At 45.6% G+C, this 17,805-nt stretch overlaps 1 protein-coding gene across 3 annotated transcripts in view; it reads right to left on the reverse strand.

Annotated features, from left to right (window-relative positions):
• The window catches only part of LOC140207201 (NACHT, LRR and PYD domains-containing protein 3-like), a 91,425-nt gene that overhangs the window by 32,130 nt on the left and 41,490 nt on the right, over positions 1-17,805 (reverse strand). For all 3 annotated transcript variants that reach the window (XM_072275565.1, XM_072275564.1, XM_072275566.1), the window contains exon 3: positions 4,012-4,178. In XM_072275565.1, the coding sequence (XP_072131666.1) occupies positions 4,012-4,178 (167 nt within the window). The remainder of the gene's footprint in view (positions 1-4,011; positions 4,179-17,805) is intronic.

Below are 17,805 nucleotides of genomic sequence, written 5' to 3' on the forward strand. Positions count from 1 at the left end.
AATCGCCAAAATGATTTGTAGAAAAAATCAATACGTACGCATACGCGCAAGTCACGCATGCACACTGGTACCCAGGCAAGGCTTCATGGTCATTGTAGTCTTTCTTGAGGTAAACACAACGTATTTGACTGCTACTCTTGTCCATTGGCAACCCTACCCCCTCCACCCACCCCCCAGGTTGGCCGGTCCGCAAGAATATTGTCAATAATAAACCGGTCCGTATTGCAAAAAAGTTCGGGGACCCCTGTTCTAGAGGATTGGAGGATTGCGGATGTTGTTCCCTTATTCAAAAAAGGAAGTAGAGATAGCCTAGAAAATTATAGGCCAGTGAATTTATAATTTACTTCAGTGGTTTGTTAAGTTGATGGATAAGATCCTGACAGGCAAGATTTATGAACATTTGGAGAGGCATAATATGATTGGCAATAGTCAGCATAGCTTTGTCAAAGGCAAGTCGTGCCTGATTGAATTTTTTGAGGATGTGACTGAACACATTGATGAAGGTAGAGCCGTAAATGTAGTGTATATGGATTTCAGCAAGGCATTTGATAAGGTACTCCATGCAAGGCTTATTGAAAATGTAAGGCAGCATAGGATCCAACGGGACATTGCTTTGTGGATCCAGATTGTCTTGCCCACAGAAGGCAAAGTGTGGTTATAAACGGGTCATATTCTGCATGGAGGCCAGTGACCAGTGGTGTGCCTCAGGAGTCTGTTCTGGGATCCTTACTCATTGTGATTTTTATAAATGACCTGGATAAGGAAATGGAGGGATGGGTTAGTAAATTTGCTGATGACACAGAGGTTGGGGTGTTGTGGTTAGTGTGGAGGGCTGTCAGAAGTTACAGTGGGACATAAGTAGGATGCAAAACTGAGCTGAGAATTGGCAGATGGAGTTCAACACAGATAAGTGTAAGATGGTTCTTTTTGGTAGGTAAAATATGATGGCAGAATATAGCAGGAATGGTAAGGCTCTTGGCAGTGTGGAGGATCAGAGGGATCGTAGGGTCTGAGTTCATAGGACACTCAAAGCTGCTACGTAGGTTGACTCTGTGGTTAAGAAGGCATACGGTGCATGGACCTTCATCAATCTTGGGATTTTGGGTTTAAGAGCCGAGAGGTAATGTTGCAGCTATATAGGACCCTGGTCAGACCCCACTTGAAGTACTGTGCTCAATTCTGGTCACCTCACTACAGGAAGGATGCTGAAACTATAGAAAGTGTCCTGAGGAGATTTACAAGGCTGTTGCCTGGATTGGGGAGCATGCCTTATGAGAATAGGTTGAGTGAACTTGGCCTTTTCTCCTTGGAGCGACGGAGGATGAGAGGTGATCTGATGGAGGTGTACAAGGTAATGAGAGGCATTGATCGTGTGGATAGTCAGAGGCTCTCCCCCAGGGCTGAAATGCTAGCACATAGAAGGCATCATTTTAAGGTGCTTGGAAGTGGGTACAGAGGAGATGTCAGGGGTATGATTTTTACGCAGAGAGTGGTGAGTGCGTGGTGGAAGTAGAAACGGTAGGGTCTTTTAAGAGACTCCTAGATGGCTACATGGAGCTTAGAAAAATAGAGGGCTGTGGGTAAAGCCTAGATAGTTCTGTGGTCGGGACATGTTCGGCACAGCTTTGTGGGCCTGTATTGTGCAGTATGTTTCTATGTAAAGCCAGATGTATCAGTGTTACAGTGAAGTAAAGGGAATTACAGAGGCATGAGAGAGGAGTTGGCTAGAATAGACTGGAAAAGAACACTGGCAGGGATGACGGTAGAGCAGCAATGGCTGGAATTTCTGGAAGCAATTCGGAAGGCACATGTTATATACATCCCAAAGAGAAATAAATATTCTAAAGGAAAGATAACGCAATCGTGGCTAACAAGACAAGTCAAAGCCAACATAAATGCCAAAGAGAGGGCATATAGTCGAGCAAAAAATAATGGGAAGTTAGAGGATTGGGAATCTTATAAAAACCAACAGGAAACTAAAAATTGATTAAGAAGACAAGGATGGAAGACAAAAGTAAGCAAGCCAATAGTATTAAAGAGGATACCAAAAGTTTCTTCAGATACATGAAGTGTAAAAGAGAGTGTAGAATGGGTATTAGACCACTGGAAAACAGCTTTGGAGAGGTAGTAATGCAGGATATCAAAATGGTGGATGAACTGAATAGGTTTTTTGCATCAGTCTTCACTGTGGAAGACACGAGCAGTATTCTGGAAGTTCAAGGTGTCAGGGGGCATGAAGTATGTGAAGTTACCATTACTGGAGAGAAGGTTCTCGGGAAACTGAATGGTCTAGAGGTAATTAAGTCACTTGGACCAGATGGTGTACACCTCAAGGTTCTGAAAACGGTGGAAGAAATTATGGAGACATTAGTAATGATCTTTCAAGAATCACTAGATTCTGGAATGGTTCCAGAAGTCTGAAAATTGCAAATGTCATTCCACATTTCAAGAAGGAAAAGTGGCTGAGGAAAGGAAACTATAGGCCAGTTAGTCTGACCTCAGCAGTTAGGAAAATGTTGGAATCAACTTTTAAGGTGGTGTCAGGGTACTCGAAGGCACATGATAAAATAGGCTGGAGTCAGCATCATTTCCTGAAGGGACAATCTCGCCTGACAGATCTGTCGGAATTCTTTGAAGAAATCACAAGCAGGATAGACAAAGGAGAATCGGTTGATGTGGAAATGGATTTCCTGAAGGCCTTTGACAAGGTACCACGCATGAGGCTACTTAACAAGCTATGAGCCCATAGGGTGGATGTGGAGAGGATATTTCTGATGGTGAGAGAATCTGAGACCAGATGACACAGCCTCAGACTAGAGAAGTGTCCTTTTAGAATGAAGATAAGGAGGAATTTCTTTAGCCAGAATCTGTGGAACTCTTTGGCACAGGCAGCTGTGGAGGCTGTTCTCATGCGCCTTAAAGGCAGAGTTTGATAGGTTCTTGATTCATCAGGGCATGAGAAGATATGAGGAGAAGGTAGCAGATTGGGACTGAGAGGAAAGTTGGATCAGCCATGATGAAATGGTGGAGCAGACATGATTGGTCAAAAGCCCTAATTGTGCTCCTGTGTCTTATAGTTTTAAGCTCTTATAAAATACAGAAAATATGATGGAAGCCATTGAGCCTCCCCTCCTTCATGATAAAGAAAAAAACTCACAAACTGATTTGATGGAGATGGACATAAGAGTGTAGAGGAACATCTGGAAAACTTCTGAAATGCTCGCTTCGCTGCCGCTGCTACTGTGTGGTAACCGGAATCTCCGGAGCAGAAGGCCCCGAATCCTTGGCTTTGCTTGTTTCAGTGGCCGGGGCGAGTTCGAAGGTGCTCGGCAGAGGGTGGCGCTCGGGAGGCTGTATTGGAGGGGCTAGTCGGAGGCTCGAAGTTTTCAGACGGACGGACTCGGTGTCGGCTGTGGTCAGCTGTTTCCAAGGCATCGGCAAGTTGATGGTGCCTGGAGGTTTATGGCAGGGAGTTTCTCTCTTTTGCCGCCTGCTATCAGGGACTTGAGAGTCGATCGACTTGGGGACTTTGAGACTTTTTTTTTACCGTGCCCATGGTTTGCTCTTGCTTCATCAAATTATGGTATTGCTTTGCACTGCTGTAACTATATGTTATAATTATGAGGTTCTGTCAAATGTTTGTCTTTGGTTTGTCCTGTTTTCTGTGATATCACTCCAGAGAAACATTGTATCATTTTTTAATGCATGTATGCATTTCTAAATGACAATAAAATAGGACTGTGTGTTCTCATAATCTAATCTAATCTAAATGCCAAACCCCCCAATTTCTCCAGATCACTATTCCAGACACAGTACATAAAACATCAAAACCCTAACCCCCCAAGACCCTCCCACGCAAAAAAAAACAGCAACAATAACATCGAACACCCAACCCCTCCATCACCCAGAAAGGTAACCTCTCGCCCACCCGCCAAAACCGGCAACAAAGAAAGAGAAAAGGGAAAAAAGTAGTATTCTAATCTCAGTCATCCGATCCAAAACCGTACTCACCTGCTGTTCGAGTGTACTGAACTGGTCCTCGGTCTTCAGTGCCAAGCTGACATCGTGCACCACTCCTTCCACCGCAGGCTGTAGCCTGTCCCGGTAAAATGTCGTCAGTTGGAATAACCTGAAGTCGTCCCAGTTCGCCATGAGGGCAGCAAATGCAGAGCTTCGGTCTGTGAAGGAAAAAAGAGGGGGAAAAGAAATGTGAACACATTATGGCAGCCGTCCCCAACCACCGGGCCGTGGACCGGTGCTGGGCCACAAAGCATGTGCTACCATATGATATGATTTGGCGATATGAGTCAGCTGCACCTTTCCTCATTCCCTGTCACGGTCACTGTTGAGCTTGAACGCACGCGAGGTCATTACGCACGCGTCATCCATGTCAGCGCGGGAAGGAGACCAACTCCTCGAGCTTGTGAATGACGGTGGGCTGAAAAGTATGTTTGACATAACATCTCTGCTGGCATTCTGGATCAAAGTCAAGGCTAAATATCCAGAGATAGCCACGAAAGCACTGAAAACGTTGCTTCCATTTCCAACATATCTCTGCAATGAATGCAACGAAAACTAAATTGTGGAATAGACTGGACATAAGGAACCCCCTTCGAGTATCACTGTCTCCCGTCACCCCTCGATGGCACCGGCTTGTTGCAGGGAAACAAGCCCAGGGCTCCCACTGATTCAGCAATATTGCTGTGTTGCAATGATGTTATATGTTCATACGGGGAAAATATGTGCTGTGTGTTTAATATCCAAACGTTACTTAAAATGTTATGATGCTATTGACTTATAAGTGACATACAGTAATTGACTTGTCACTATATTCATGCAAGGAAAATACGTGCTGTGTGTTTAATATTAAATTCATTAGATAAACCCTTTTAGAAATGAAATTGAGTGTATTAGCCAGTGAAAAGTGACTTACAGTTGACTGATCCTCTATATTCTGGTCGTGATTAACACCCACCACCCCCCCCCCCACAAACAGAATCGCCAAAAACGATTTGTAGAAAAAAAATCGGCACGAACACGCATGCTCACACAGGAGCCCGCGCAGGGCTTCATGGTAATTGTAGTCTTCTCGGGGTAAACACAACGTATTTGACGGTTACTCTTGTCCGTTGGCAACCCCACCCACACACGCCCTGCACTGCCGGTCGGCCGGTCCGCAGGAATATTGTCAATAATAAACCGGTCTGCGGTGCAAAAAAGGTTGGGGACCCCTGCATAATGGGCTATCTAACTGGAGGCATTATTCTTGTTAACATAAAATAGCACACTAACTGTGAGTCCATAAGGCCTGAAGACACAGGAGCAGAATTGGACCACATGGCCCATGAGCCTGCTCCAGCAGTCAATCATGTCTGACCTATTTTCCCCCTTCTCAGCCCCACTCCCCGGCTTTCTCCCCGTAACCTTTGATGCTGCAGCCGACCGAGACCCTATCAAGTGCTGCCTTAAATACACCCAACGACCCGGCTTCCACAGCTGCCTGTGGTAACAAATTCCACAAATTCACACCCTCTAGCTGAAGAAATTTCTCCGCATCCCTGTTATAAATGGACGCCCCTCTGTCTTGAGGCTGTGCCCTCTTGTCCTGCACTCCCCCACCATGAGAAACATCCTTTCCACATCTACTCTGTCTGAGCCTTTCAAAATTTCAATGAGATCACCTCTCATCCTTCTGAATTCCAGCGAGTACAGACCAAGACCTCCTCGTGTGATTGCCCCTTCATTCCCGGAATCATCCTTATGAATCTCCTCTGAACCCTCTCCAATGCCAGCACATCTTTCCTTAGATGAGGAGCCAAAGCTGTTCACAATACTCAAGTTGAGGCCTCACCGGTGCCTTATAAAGCCTCAGCATCACATCCCTGCTCTTGTATTCAAACCCTATTGAAATGAATGCTAACATTGCATTTGCCTTTCTCACCACTGACTCAACCTGCAAGTTAATATTGAGAATGCAAACATGAGGAAATCCGCAGATGCTGGAAATTCAAGCAAAACATACAAAATGCTGGTGGAACGCAGCAGGCCAGGCAGCATCTATAGGAAGAGGTACAGTCGACGTTTTGGGCCCAGACCCTTCGTCAGGACTAACTGAAAGAAGAGATAGTAAGAGATTTGAAAGTGGAAGGGGGAGGGGGAGATCAGAAATGATAGGAGAAGACAGGGGGGGCGGAGGGATAAAGCTAAGAGCGGGAAATTTGATTGGCAAAAGGGATACAAGGCTGGAGAAGGGAGAGGATCATGGGACGGGAGGCCTAGGGAGAAAGAAAGGCGGGGGGGGGGCGGGGAGTGGAGCACAAGAGGAAGATGGAGATCCGGCAAGGAGTTATTGTGAGAGGGACAGAGAGATAAAAAAAAAGAGAAAAAGGAAATAAATAAATAAATACATACATAAATACATAAATAAATAAATGACGGATGGGGTAAGAAGGGGAGGAGGGGCATTAACAGAAGTTAGAGAAGTCAACGTTCATGCCATCAGGTTGGAGGCTATCCAGACGGAATATAAGGTGTTGTTCCTCCAACCTAAGTGTGGCTACATCTTTACAGTAGAGGAGGCCGTGGATAGACATATCAGAATGGGAATGGGACGTGGAATTAAAATGTGTGGCCACTGGGAGATCCTGCTTTCTCTGGCGGATAGAGCGTAGGCGTTCAGCGAAATGATCTCCCAGTCTGCGTTGGGTCTCGCCAATATATAGAAGGCCACATGGGGAGCACCAGATGCAGTATATCATCCCAACCGACTCACAGGTGAAGTGTCGCCTCACCTGGGAGGACTGTCTGGGGCCCTGAATGGTGGTAAGGGAGGAAGTGTAAGGGCATGTGTAGCACTTGTTCTGCTTACAAGGATAAGTGCCAGAAGGGAGATCAGTGGGGAGGGATGGGGGGGCATGAGTCACGTAGGGCGCGATCCCTGTGGAAAGTGGGGCGGGGGGGAGGGAAAGATGTGCTTGGTGGTGGGATCCCGTTGGAGGTGGCGGAAGTTACAGAGAATTATATGTTGGACTTGGAGGCTGGTGGGGTGGTAGGTTAGGACAAGGGGAACCCTATCTCTAGTGGGGTGGCAGAAGCATGGGGTGAGAGCAGAGGTGCGTGAAATGGGGGAGATGTGTTTGAGAGCAGAGTTGATGGTGGAGGAAGGGAAGCCCCTTTCTTTAAAAAAAGAAGACATCTCCTTCGTCCTAGAATGAAAAGCCTCATCCTGAGAGCAGATGCGGCAGAGACGGAGGAACTGCGAGAAGGGGATGGCATGTTTGAGAGCAGAGTTGATGGTGGAGACCTGGACTATTCCTCTTCCCACCCTGTCTCTTACAAAAATGCCATCTTATTTAGATAACCACAATATACTTACAGAAGAGCCGAAAGACTGCCGTAAGAACAACCGATAATAGATTCTCTATTTCTAAATCAAGCAGAAATCTTGCATGTCGTCATACTGACTGCCAAAAATGACTTGATTCTGCCCCGCACTCATAGTTAATGGAAGCTCTCAATACATATAAACAACACCCAATGCTTGTGAAATTCCTGCAACACCTGATGTATCACTGGCGTACAACAATCCCCCTACCAAAATAGAACAACCGCCATTATCAAAATTCACCGAGGCACCTACGAGTGAAGGACGCGAGAAGTGTGCTGAATTAAATGAGGAAACAGAAAAACTATGGAACATGAGCGGGCTATAAATTGTCCCAGTGGTACTGGTATCATCTGCAAAGTTCGAACACAATAGCATTAAACAATTAACCCTACACAGCAATATTTATGTAAGTACTCAGTGTGCGGCAGAATTGTTGCAGAAGTTCAGCGAGGGGTAGGACCAGCAGAGTGACAACCCGCAGGGTTTGAAGACTGCAGAGGTGCAGTGAGAGAGGAACTACTGGTGTAACATACCGGGTGGGAGAACTGATGGAGTGAGCTGGGGCACTGCTAGAGCCACAAACTGCTGGAACTGGGGAGTCCTTAGGTTGTTGCAAACTGACGGGTTATTAATAATGGGGGATAACAAACACTGAAGGGCAGTACTGATGGAGTGACACGCTGAGAGTCAATAATGGAGAGAAACAGAGAGCAGCAATGCATGCAGAATGGGAAGGCACCGTTATGTATAGCACACGCCAGTAAGACACTGATGGGGTTATACTAATGGAATTATGCATTTATGGGGATAAGTTATCGAATGAGGCACAGTGGACTCATTCAGACTGAGTCATGCACAGAGGAGGAGTAGTATAAGTGCAAGGAGATGTTCAGGAGAAGGATTAATGCAGTGATACATGGTGGGGAAGAACTGATAGATGACACACGGCATGCAACACTGATGAGCTAACACTGAGGGTAGTTAAAAGACCACATAATATAGGAGCAGACGTAGGTCATTCAGCCCATCGAGTCTGTGCCACCGTTCAGTCAAGGGCCGTTGCAAGTCATCCCCACACCCCTGCCTTCTCCCCATACCCTCTGATGTCCTGGTTAATCAAGAACGTATCTGTCTCTGCCTCAAATGCACCCAATGACTTGGCCTCCACAGCTGCTCGCGGCAACAAATTGCACAGAATCTGCACTCTCTGACTAAAGTAATTTTTCCGCATGAACGTCCTTCAGTCCTGAAGTTGTTGCCCTCTTGTCCTGGACTCCCCTACCATGGGAAGTAATTTTGCCATATATAATCTGTTCAGGCCTTTTAACGCTCAGAAGTTTTTTATGAGATCCCCCCCTAATTCCCCTGAACGCCAGGGAATTCAGCCCAAGAGCTGCCACATGTTCCTCATATGGTAACCCTTTCACTCCTGGAATTATTCTCGTGAACCTTCTCTGAACCCTCTCCAATGTCAGTATATCCTTTCTAAAATAAGGAGTTCAAAACTGCACACAATACTCCAAGTGTGGTCTCACGAGTGCCATACAGAGATTCAACAACACATCCCTGCTCTTTTATTCTATACCTGATCCAATCCTTCCAGTCATCCCCACTCCCCTGCCTTCTCCCCACGCCCTTTCACGCCCTGATGGAACGGCACGCTGTTCTTGAGCACTGACACAGTCATGCAGTGACCGAGAAACTATGGGCTAGTAATGATGAAGAAAAGCAGTGGGAGTTGGTACACTCAGGGCCAGAGAGACGGTGAAGGCTAGTACTGATGGACTGACGGCCTTGGTAGTCGTACAAATGGCTCATCCACATGGGGGACGAAAGACAGTCTGACAGAGAGATGCCTGGTGGGTTCAGGTGGGCCAGAATGATCCGCGGAGGGGTGATATTAATTCACGGGCACACTTAAGAGGACTAACACAGATACGCAGCGGGGAGGCACTGAGGACGTGAAGCTTTAAGGTATAGCACTGATGCATTAAGTCACCATGGGTGGTACTGATGAAATTATACACTTAGGTATAGAACTAATGAACTGTGATACAGTAGGTTCAGACAGAGTCATACACAGAGGGATATAATCAGTTTGTGTGATACACATTGGGGAAGAACCAATGGAGAGACATTGTTACACTGTGGCCTCTAATTCCAGGGTTGGGACAGCGTACAGTTGTTTTTCTGGAGGATCTGGAGGGACGCTTGTTCTATTTGGCTGAATTCATGGATCTTCATTTATGGTTGAATGACAATGAAGCATGAACTTACGGTAATACTTGACAATCTATTGAGGAGGCATCAGAGCATGATTACAAGACTTTGATGAAAATTTCGTGGCATTTTTGGCATAGTCAACATCAGTAATGCTCATGTCTCTCATTTCATTGAGTTTTTCTTGAGGAGGCATCACAACAAATTGGTGAACGAGGAGCGGTGGAAGTGGACGGTATCAGGGACGGCCAGACCGGATCTAGATTTGGCGAGAAATGTGGCAGGTTGCGTTCGTTCAGAAAAGGTGTGGCGTGACATACTTTGGAAATCAAACTTGATAGCAGAACACCACGTAAATGGCAGGATTCTCAGTTACAGTAGGATCTCTGGAGTCCTGTAGATTCGTGAAAGTTGCCGTGCAAGTCAGTAAGGGTGGTGATGTCGCCGTATGGTGCTCTGGACTATATCGTAGGGGGATTGAGTTCAGGAGTTGCCAGGTAATGTTGCAGCTCTCAAAAGGCCTAGTTAGATTAGTTCTGATCTCTCATCATCATAGGAAGGATGTTCAAGTTTTACTGAGAGTACAGAGGAGAGTTATCAGGTTGTCCCGATTGGAGAACATGTCTTAAGAGGAAATGTTGAGTGACCACATGATTTCTCTTTTCTTTGCAATGACTGGAAATGAGAGGCAACTGGACAGAGCTGCATGAGATTATGACAAGCATTGACAGAGGGAATGGCCAGCACTATTTTCCCCTCCCCGGGACAGCAATGGTCAATAATGCCTGCCCATGACCACTCTCTGGTGATCCTCCCACTTTTCTTTCTTCCGTGGCCCTCTGTCCTCTCCTATCAGATTCCCACTTCTCCAGCCCTGATCTCTTTCACCAATGAACTTCCCAACTCTTTACTTCACCCCTACCCCTCCCTTTTTCACCTGTCACCTTGTGTTTCTCTCTCACTCCCCTTACCCCCACCTTCAAACTCTGACTCCTCATCGTTTTTGTTTTCTCCAGTCCTGCCGAGGTGTCTCGGCCCAAAACGTCGACAGTACGCTCTTCCATAGATGATGCCTGGCCTGCTGAGTTCCTCCTGCATTTTGTGTGTGCAGCAGCAATGGAGAATCTCTTTTCAAATTTCACGGTCAAAGTTCAAAGTCAATCTATCATCAAATTTCAAGTATATTACCACACACACACAACTCTGGGAACCATTTTCCTGCAGGAATACGCAACAAATGCATAATAGCGTAATTATCATAATAGCATCAATGAAAGACTACCAATTTGGGCTTTCAGACAGTATGCAAGAGACAACCTGTGCAAATACAAAAATAAAGAATGAAATAAAATTAATAAATAAGAAAAAAAATTCCTTATATGAGAACATGAGATGAAGAGTTCTTGAAAGTGAATCCATAGGTTATGCGATGGGGCACGTGGAGCTGAGATGAGTTTAGAAACATAGAAACATAGAAAACATACAGCACAATACAGGCCCTTCGGCCCACAAAGCTGTGCCGAACATGTCCCTGGTCTGCACAGCATCATTATGCAAGGGACAGTAATGTTCTTACTGTTCCGTCCAAGGTTGTATGCTCCAAGTACACACTGTCATGCAAGGATTGGAAAACTATTTGGATAGAGTTGCTCTTAACTGTATTTTAGACTCCAGCCAGGATTATCATTTGGATGCGAGAGTTCGATTCTGCCTGTATGCCGGATCTGATATTTCTAACTACGGGTCTGCACCCGTCTCATGCACAACATCCTCAGTGCTCCCAGGGAACCCAGAAATGTGGGGATCAAGTTGAAAACTTTTAAGCACATTGTTCTCAGAGAAGACAACAAACTGAATGCAAATCTTGGTCCCCATAACTCAGAAAAGGTGTGTTGTCACTGGAGAGAGTTGAGAAGAGGTTCACGACGGTGATTCCAGGAATGAAGGGATTAACGTATGAGGAGTGCTTGACAGCTTTGGACTCGCACTTGCTGGAATCTAGAAGGATGCCGGGGGGAATCTCATTGAAACCCACACAATGTTGAATGGACTAGATAGGGTGGATGCGGAGAGGCTGTTTCTGATGGAAGGGGTATCCAGAACTCGAGGGCACAGCCTCAAAATTAAGGGGTGAGCTTTTATAACAGAGGTAAGGAGGGTTTTTTTTTTAAGACAGAGAAGAGGAAATCTGCGGATAGTGCCTGCCACAGACTGCTGTGGAGGCCAAGTCCGTGGGTATACGTAATAGAGAAGTTGATAGTTTCCTGATCGGTCAGGGCATCGAGGGATCTGACGAGAAGGCAGGTATGTGGGATTGAGTGGGATTCGAGATCAGCCATGATGGAATGTCAGAGAAGACTTAATCAACCGAATGGCCTAATTCTGCTCCGTTGTCTGACGATTGGAATCTCTCCGAACAGTAGGAAGCAGGGCTGGATGCCAGAGATTTGGTTTTCTATTCAGAATACTGTGACCCTACTCATCGGTCATGGACCCTAACTGATTGCTGTGTTTCTTTTTTCATTTTCCGGTGTGGGTATTTGTTCAAAGTTAGCTTTAGCACATTAGCAGCTGAATATCCACTACATAATGTACTGGGTGGGCACAGGAATACATGCAGCCAGAGACTCATTCCACCGAGATGCAACACAGAGCGTCATAGGAAGTCATTCCTGCCTGTGGCCATCAAACTTTACAACTCCTCCCCTGGAGGGTCAGACACCCTGAGCCAATAGACTTATTTCATAATTTAATGACATAATTTTGCATATTACTATTTAACTATTTATGGTTCTATTACTATTTATTATTTGTGGAGCAACTGTAACGAAAACCAGTTTCCCCCGGGATCAATAAAGTATGACTATGACTATCAATATTGGCTGCACAGCTGCTAGCAGGACATGCAGTTTTTGGCCACTAGGTGGTGCTATTGATTATTTGCGAAGTTGCCAGATTGGTATTCAAACCGGGTAGGTTCCACATAGAAACATAGAAAATAGGTGCAGGAGTAGGCCATTCGGCCCTTCGAGCCTGCAACGCCATTTATTATGATCATGGCTGATCCTCCAACTCAGAACCCCGCCCCAGCCTTCCCTCCATACCCCCTGACCCCCGTAGCCACAAGGGCCATATCTAACTCCCTCTTAAATATAGCCAATGAACTGGCCTCAACTGTTTCCTGTGGCAGAGAATTCCACAGATTCACCACTCTCTGTGTGAAGAAGTTTTTCCTAATCTCGGTCCTAAAAGGCTTCCCCTCTATCCTCAAACTGTGACCCCTTGTTCTGGACTTCCCCAACATCGGGAACAATCTTCCTGCATCTAGCCTGTCCAATCCCTTCAGGATCTTATACGTTTCAATCAGATCCCCCCTCAATCTTCTAAATTCCAACGAGTACAAGCCCAGTTCATCCAGTCTTTCTTCATATGAAAGTCCTGCCATCCCAGGAATCAATCTGGTGAACCTTCTCTGTACTCCCTCTATGGCAAGGATGTCAGATGTATTCAGAAAGAAAGCGACCTCAGGGTACAGCCCAAGCTTCCCCTCAGATGGACTAGCTGCATTATGGCCCGGTATGGGAGCACCAATGTCGTTGAGTGGAAAATCCGACAAAAGGTAATGGATTCAGCCCAGTACGTCATGGGTAGAGCTCTCCCAATTATTGACCACATCTATGTGAAACGTTACTATAGAAAAGCAGCATCCATCATCAAAGATCCACTCCACCCAGGCCGTGCTCCTTTCTCGCTGCTGCCATCTGGTGGAAGGTACAGGTGCCTTACAACTCGTGACACTGGGTTCAGGAACAATTACTACCCCTCAACCACCAAGCTCTGAATAATAGGGGATAATTACACTCTTTCTATTTCTTGTGTTCCCACAACTGATGGTCTCACTTTATTTCATGCTCTTGTTATTTATTTATATGCGCATTTGCAAAGTTTGTGGTTCATTCATGCTGCTTGCAGTTACTGTTCTAGAGATTTGCTGAGTGTGTGCCCACAGGAAAAAGAACATCAGGGTTGTCTGTGGAGATGTGCATGACCTCTGACAATAAGATTTTCTTTGAAGAATGGTAGCAGAGCTAGGAAGGGTAATGAAATCATAAATTATACCACTATCAGCAACATTCAACTTTGGATGAGGGATGCTGCAAATTATTAAAGCGTAAGTATTTTATGCCACAACTGAAATATTCTGTGCCAATCTGATCAGAACAAGGTGACTCATTGGGGAATGTATGTAAAAGATTGCCAGGAACAGTTTCTTCCCCTCTGCCATCCTATGCTTAAATGGACGTTGATCCTTGAATACTAACTTGCTTTCCCAATATATATTATTTCTGTTTTTTTTTGCATGATTTTAATCTATTCAATATATTCATACTGTATTTGATCAACTTATTTTTTTTTCTCTCCTTCTTCCTCTATATTCCCTCCGGGAGAAGGCTCAGGAGCTTGAAGACTCGTACGGCCAGGTTTGGGAACAGCTTCTTTCCAACTGTGATAAGACTGCTGAACGGATCCTGACCCGGATCTGGGCCGTACCCTCCAAATATCCGGACCTGCCTCTTGGTTTTTTTGCACTACCTTACTTCCCATTTTTCTATTTTCTGTTTATGATTTATAATTTAAATTTTTAATATTTACTATCGATTTGTACTCCAGGGAGCGGGAAGCACAGAATCAAATATCGCTGTGATGATTGTACGTTCTAGTATCAATTGTTTGGCGACAATAAAGTATAAAGTATATTATGTAATGCACTGAACTGCTGCTGCTTGGTTAACAAATTTCATGACACGTGCCAGTGATAATATACCCAGATTTGATTCCGATTCTGAGATAGTCTGACTCAAGTAAGCAAGAAGATCAGGATGAGTTGTCATAATAACCATCATCCACTCGCACTCACATCCACTGTGATGAAGTGCTGTGGGAAGTTGGTTATGGCTAGAATCAGCTTGCTCAGCAAAGACCTGGACCAACAGCAATTCTTCCTATCGCCACTGTAGGCCTACAGTGCATGTGAAATCATTGGCTCTATGTATCACCTTGAATGACCTGGACAACGCCAACACTTAGTCAATTGTTTATTGTCTATAACTCAGAGGTGAATACAATCATTCTGACAGGTCTGATCAAAAAGCTCCAACACCTGGGCTTCTGTACCTCCTTCCGCAATTGCATCCTCGACCTTCTCACCAGAAAACCACTGTGTTGAACGGAAATAACATCTCCACCTCACTGACAATCCACACTGACACACCTCAAGGGTGTCTGACTAGTCCGGTCCTCTCTCTACACCCATGACCGTGCAGCCTGGCACAGATCAAATGCCAACCATAAATTTGCTGGCAGCACATCTGTTGTTGGCAGAATTTCAGATGGTGATGAGAAGGCGTTTCAGAGCGAGATGTATCAGCTAGTTGAGTGGTGCCGCGGAGACAACCTTGCATTCAATTTTCAGTGAGATCAAAGACTTGATCGTGGACTTCAGGAAGGGCAAGACAAGGGAACACACACCGGTCCTCAGAGGGATCAGAAGTGGAAAGGGTGTGCAATTTTAAGTTCATGCGTGCGAATATCTCAGAGAATCTATCCTGGTCCCAACATATTGATGCAAATGCAACTAAGGCAGTTCAGTGGTTATATTTCATGAGGAGTATGAGTGGATTTGGTCTGTCACCAAAGACACTCTCAAATTTCCATAGATGTATTGGGCAGCATCGCTGTGTGCTATGGAGGGGGACACAGCACAGGATCAACATAAACTACAGAAAGTTGTAAACTCAGTCAGCTCCGTCATGGGCACTAGCCTCCCCAGCATCCAGGACATCTTCAAGGAGAGATGCCTCAAAAAGGCAGTGTCCTTCATTAAGGACACCCACCATCCAGGACATGCCGTGTTCTCATGTCTACCGTCAGGGAGGAGGTACAGCAGCCCAAAGGCACACGTTCAACAAATCAGGAACAGCTTCTTCCCCTCTGCCATTGGATTTCTGAATGGAGATTCAATCCATGAACACTACCCCATTACTTTTTTCCCTTCATTTTGCACTACTTAACTTTTTTATCTGTACATGCATATGTAAAAGTATGTGTATATGTATGTACGCACACACACACACACATGCTCTTTTACACATCTACACAATATTGAAAGCACTAAATAGGGTGGATGTGGAGAAGATGTTTCCAGTGGTAGAGGTATCCAGAACTCGAGGGCACAGCCTCAAAATTGAGGTGCAACCCTTCAGAACAGAAGTAAGGAGGAAGTATTTTAGCCACAGAGTAGTGAACCTGTGGAATGGTCTGCCACAGAGTGCGGTGGAGGCCAAGCCCGTGGTTATACTGAAGGCAGAAAGTTGATGGTTTCCTGACTGGTCAGGGCATCAAAGCATATGGCGAGAAGGCAAGAGCATGGCATTGAGTGGGATCTGGGATCAGCCATGACGGAATGGCGGAGAAGACTCGATGGACTGCATGGCCTAGATCTGCTCCCACGTCTAACGATCACAATCTCACGGAACAACAAGAAGCAGGGCCAGATGGTAGAGATTGGTTTTCTATTTGGAATACTGTGACCCTACTTATCGGTCAAGGATACTTACTGATTGTTGTGTATTATTTTTATTATCAGGTGTGGGTATCCGTTCAAGGTTAGAATTAGTCAATTAGCAGCTGAATATCAATATTACTTGCTGTAGTTGCTACCAGGATATGCAGTTTTTAGCCAGAAGATGGTGCTATTGATTTCTTTTGCTAAGTTGCCAGAATCGGATTTAAACCCTGTAGGTCTCATGTAATACATTCTGAAAGATAATGAAGCTTAACACGATGAATAAAAGATTCCTCAGATGTATTGAGAAAGGAAGTGACCTCAGGGTACAGCTCAAGCTTCCCTCAGACGGACTGGCTGCATTATGGCCCGGTCTGGGAACCCCAATATCGTTGAGTGGAAAATCCTACAAAAGGTCATGGATTCAGCCCAGTGCACCATGAGTAGAGCTCTCCCAATCATCGAGCACATCTACACGAAACGTAGCTGTAGAAAAGCAGCGTCCATCATCAAAGATCCTCCCCACCCAGGCCGTGCACTTTTCTCACTGCTACCATCCGGTAGAAGGACCAGGTGCCTCAGAACTCATACCACCAGGTTCAAGAACAGTTACTGCCCTTCAAACACCAAGCTCTTGAATAATAGGGGATAAGCAAGGATTTGACCGTTCGAAGTAGGTCGCAGAGGATTGGGGGGGGCTTGATAGAGGTATATAAAATTATGAGGGGGATTGATAGAGTTGACGTGGATAGGCTTTTTCCATTCAGAGTGGGGGAGATTCAAACAAGAGGACATGAGCTGAGAGTCAGGGGGCAAAAGCTTAGGGGTGACATGAGGGGGAACTTCTTTACTCAGAGAGTGGTAGTTGTGTGGAGCGAGCTTCCAGCAGAAGTGGTTGAGGCAGGTTCGATGTTGTCGTTTAGAGTTAAATTGGACAGCTATATGGACAGGAAAGGAATGGAGGGTTATGGGCTGAGTGCAGGTCGGTGGGACTGGGTGAGATTAAGCGTTCAGCACGGACCAGAAGGGCCAAGATGGCCTGTTTCCGTGCTGCAGTTGTTACGTGTTATATATGTTATCAACATCAAACTACTCCGGGAGTTGGGAGTGCGAGGGAAGACTCACTGACGAGCAGACAAAAGACCCCTCCAGAGCTGCTGGAAAGGGTAGTCAGTGGCTCTGGATGAAGAGAAAGGATTCCATCGGGGCCCCCAAGTGAGTGAAAGTCATCTAGGGAGTGAGCCCGGGACGCCGGGATTCACTGCTGAAATCTCCGGAGGTGTCATGGGCCTATCACTGAAACAGTGAGGAGAGAGGACGCCCACTTGGCCACCCCACAGAGTCTGGGCAGCATGTCCCAGGAGTGCATATACGGGATATCAACATCTAGTCCTACGTAACATACCTTCTACTTCTGGTGCTCCCACAACTGATGGCCTCACTTAATTTCATCCTTTCGTTATTTATTGCTATTTATTAATATTTGAACTTGCACAGATTGTTGCTCGTTGATCCTGTTTACAGGTACTGTTCAGTAGATTTGTTGAGTATGCCCGCAGGAAAAAGAACCTCAGGGTTGTATGCGGTGACGTGCATATCTTCTGACAAACAGATTTACTGACGACCCTGATCA

The sequence above is a fragment of the Mobula birostris genome, chromosome 13 (assembly GCF_030028105.1).
Source record: "Mobula birostris isolate sMobBir1 chromosome 13, sMobBir1.hap1, whole genome shotgun sequence".
Classification (NCBI taxonomy): domain Eukaryota; kingdom Metazoa; phylum Chordata; class Chondrichthyes; order Myliobatiformes; family Myliobatidae; genus Mobula; species Mobula birostris.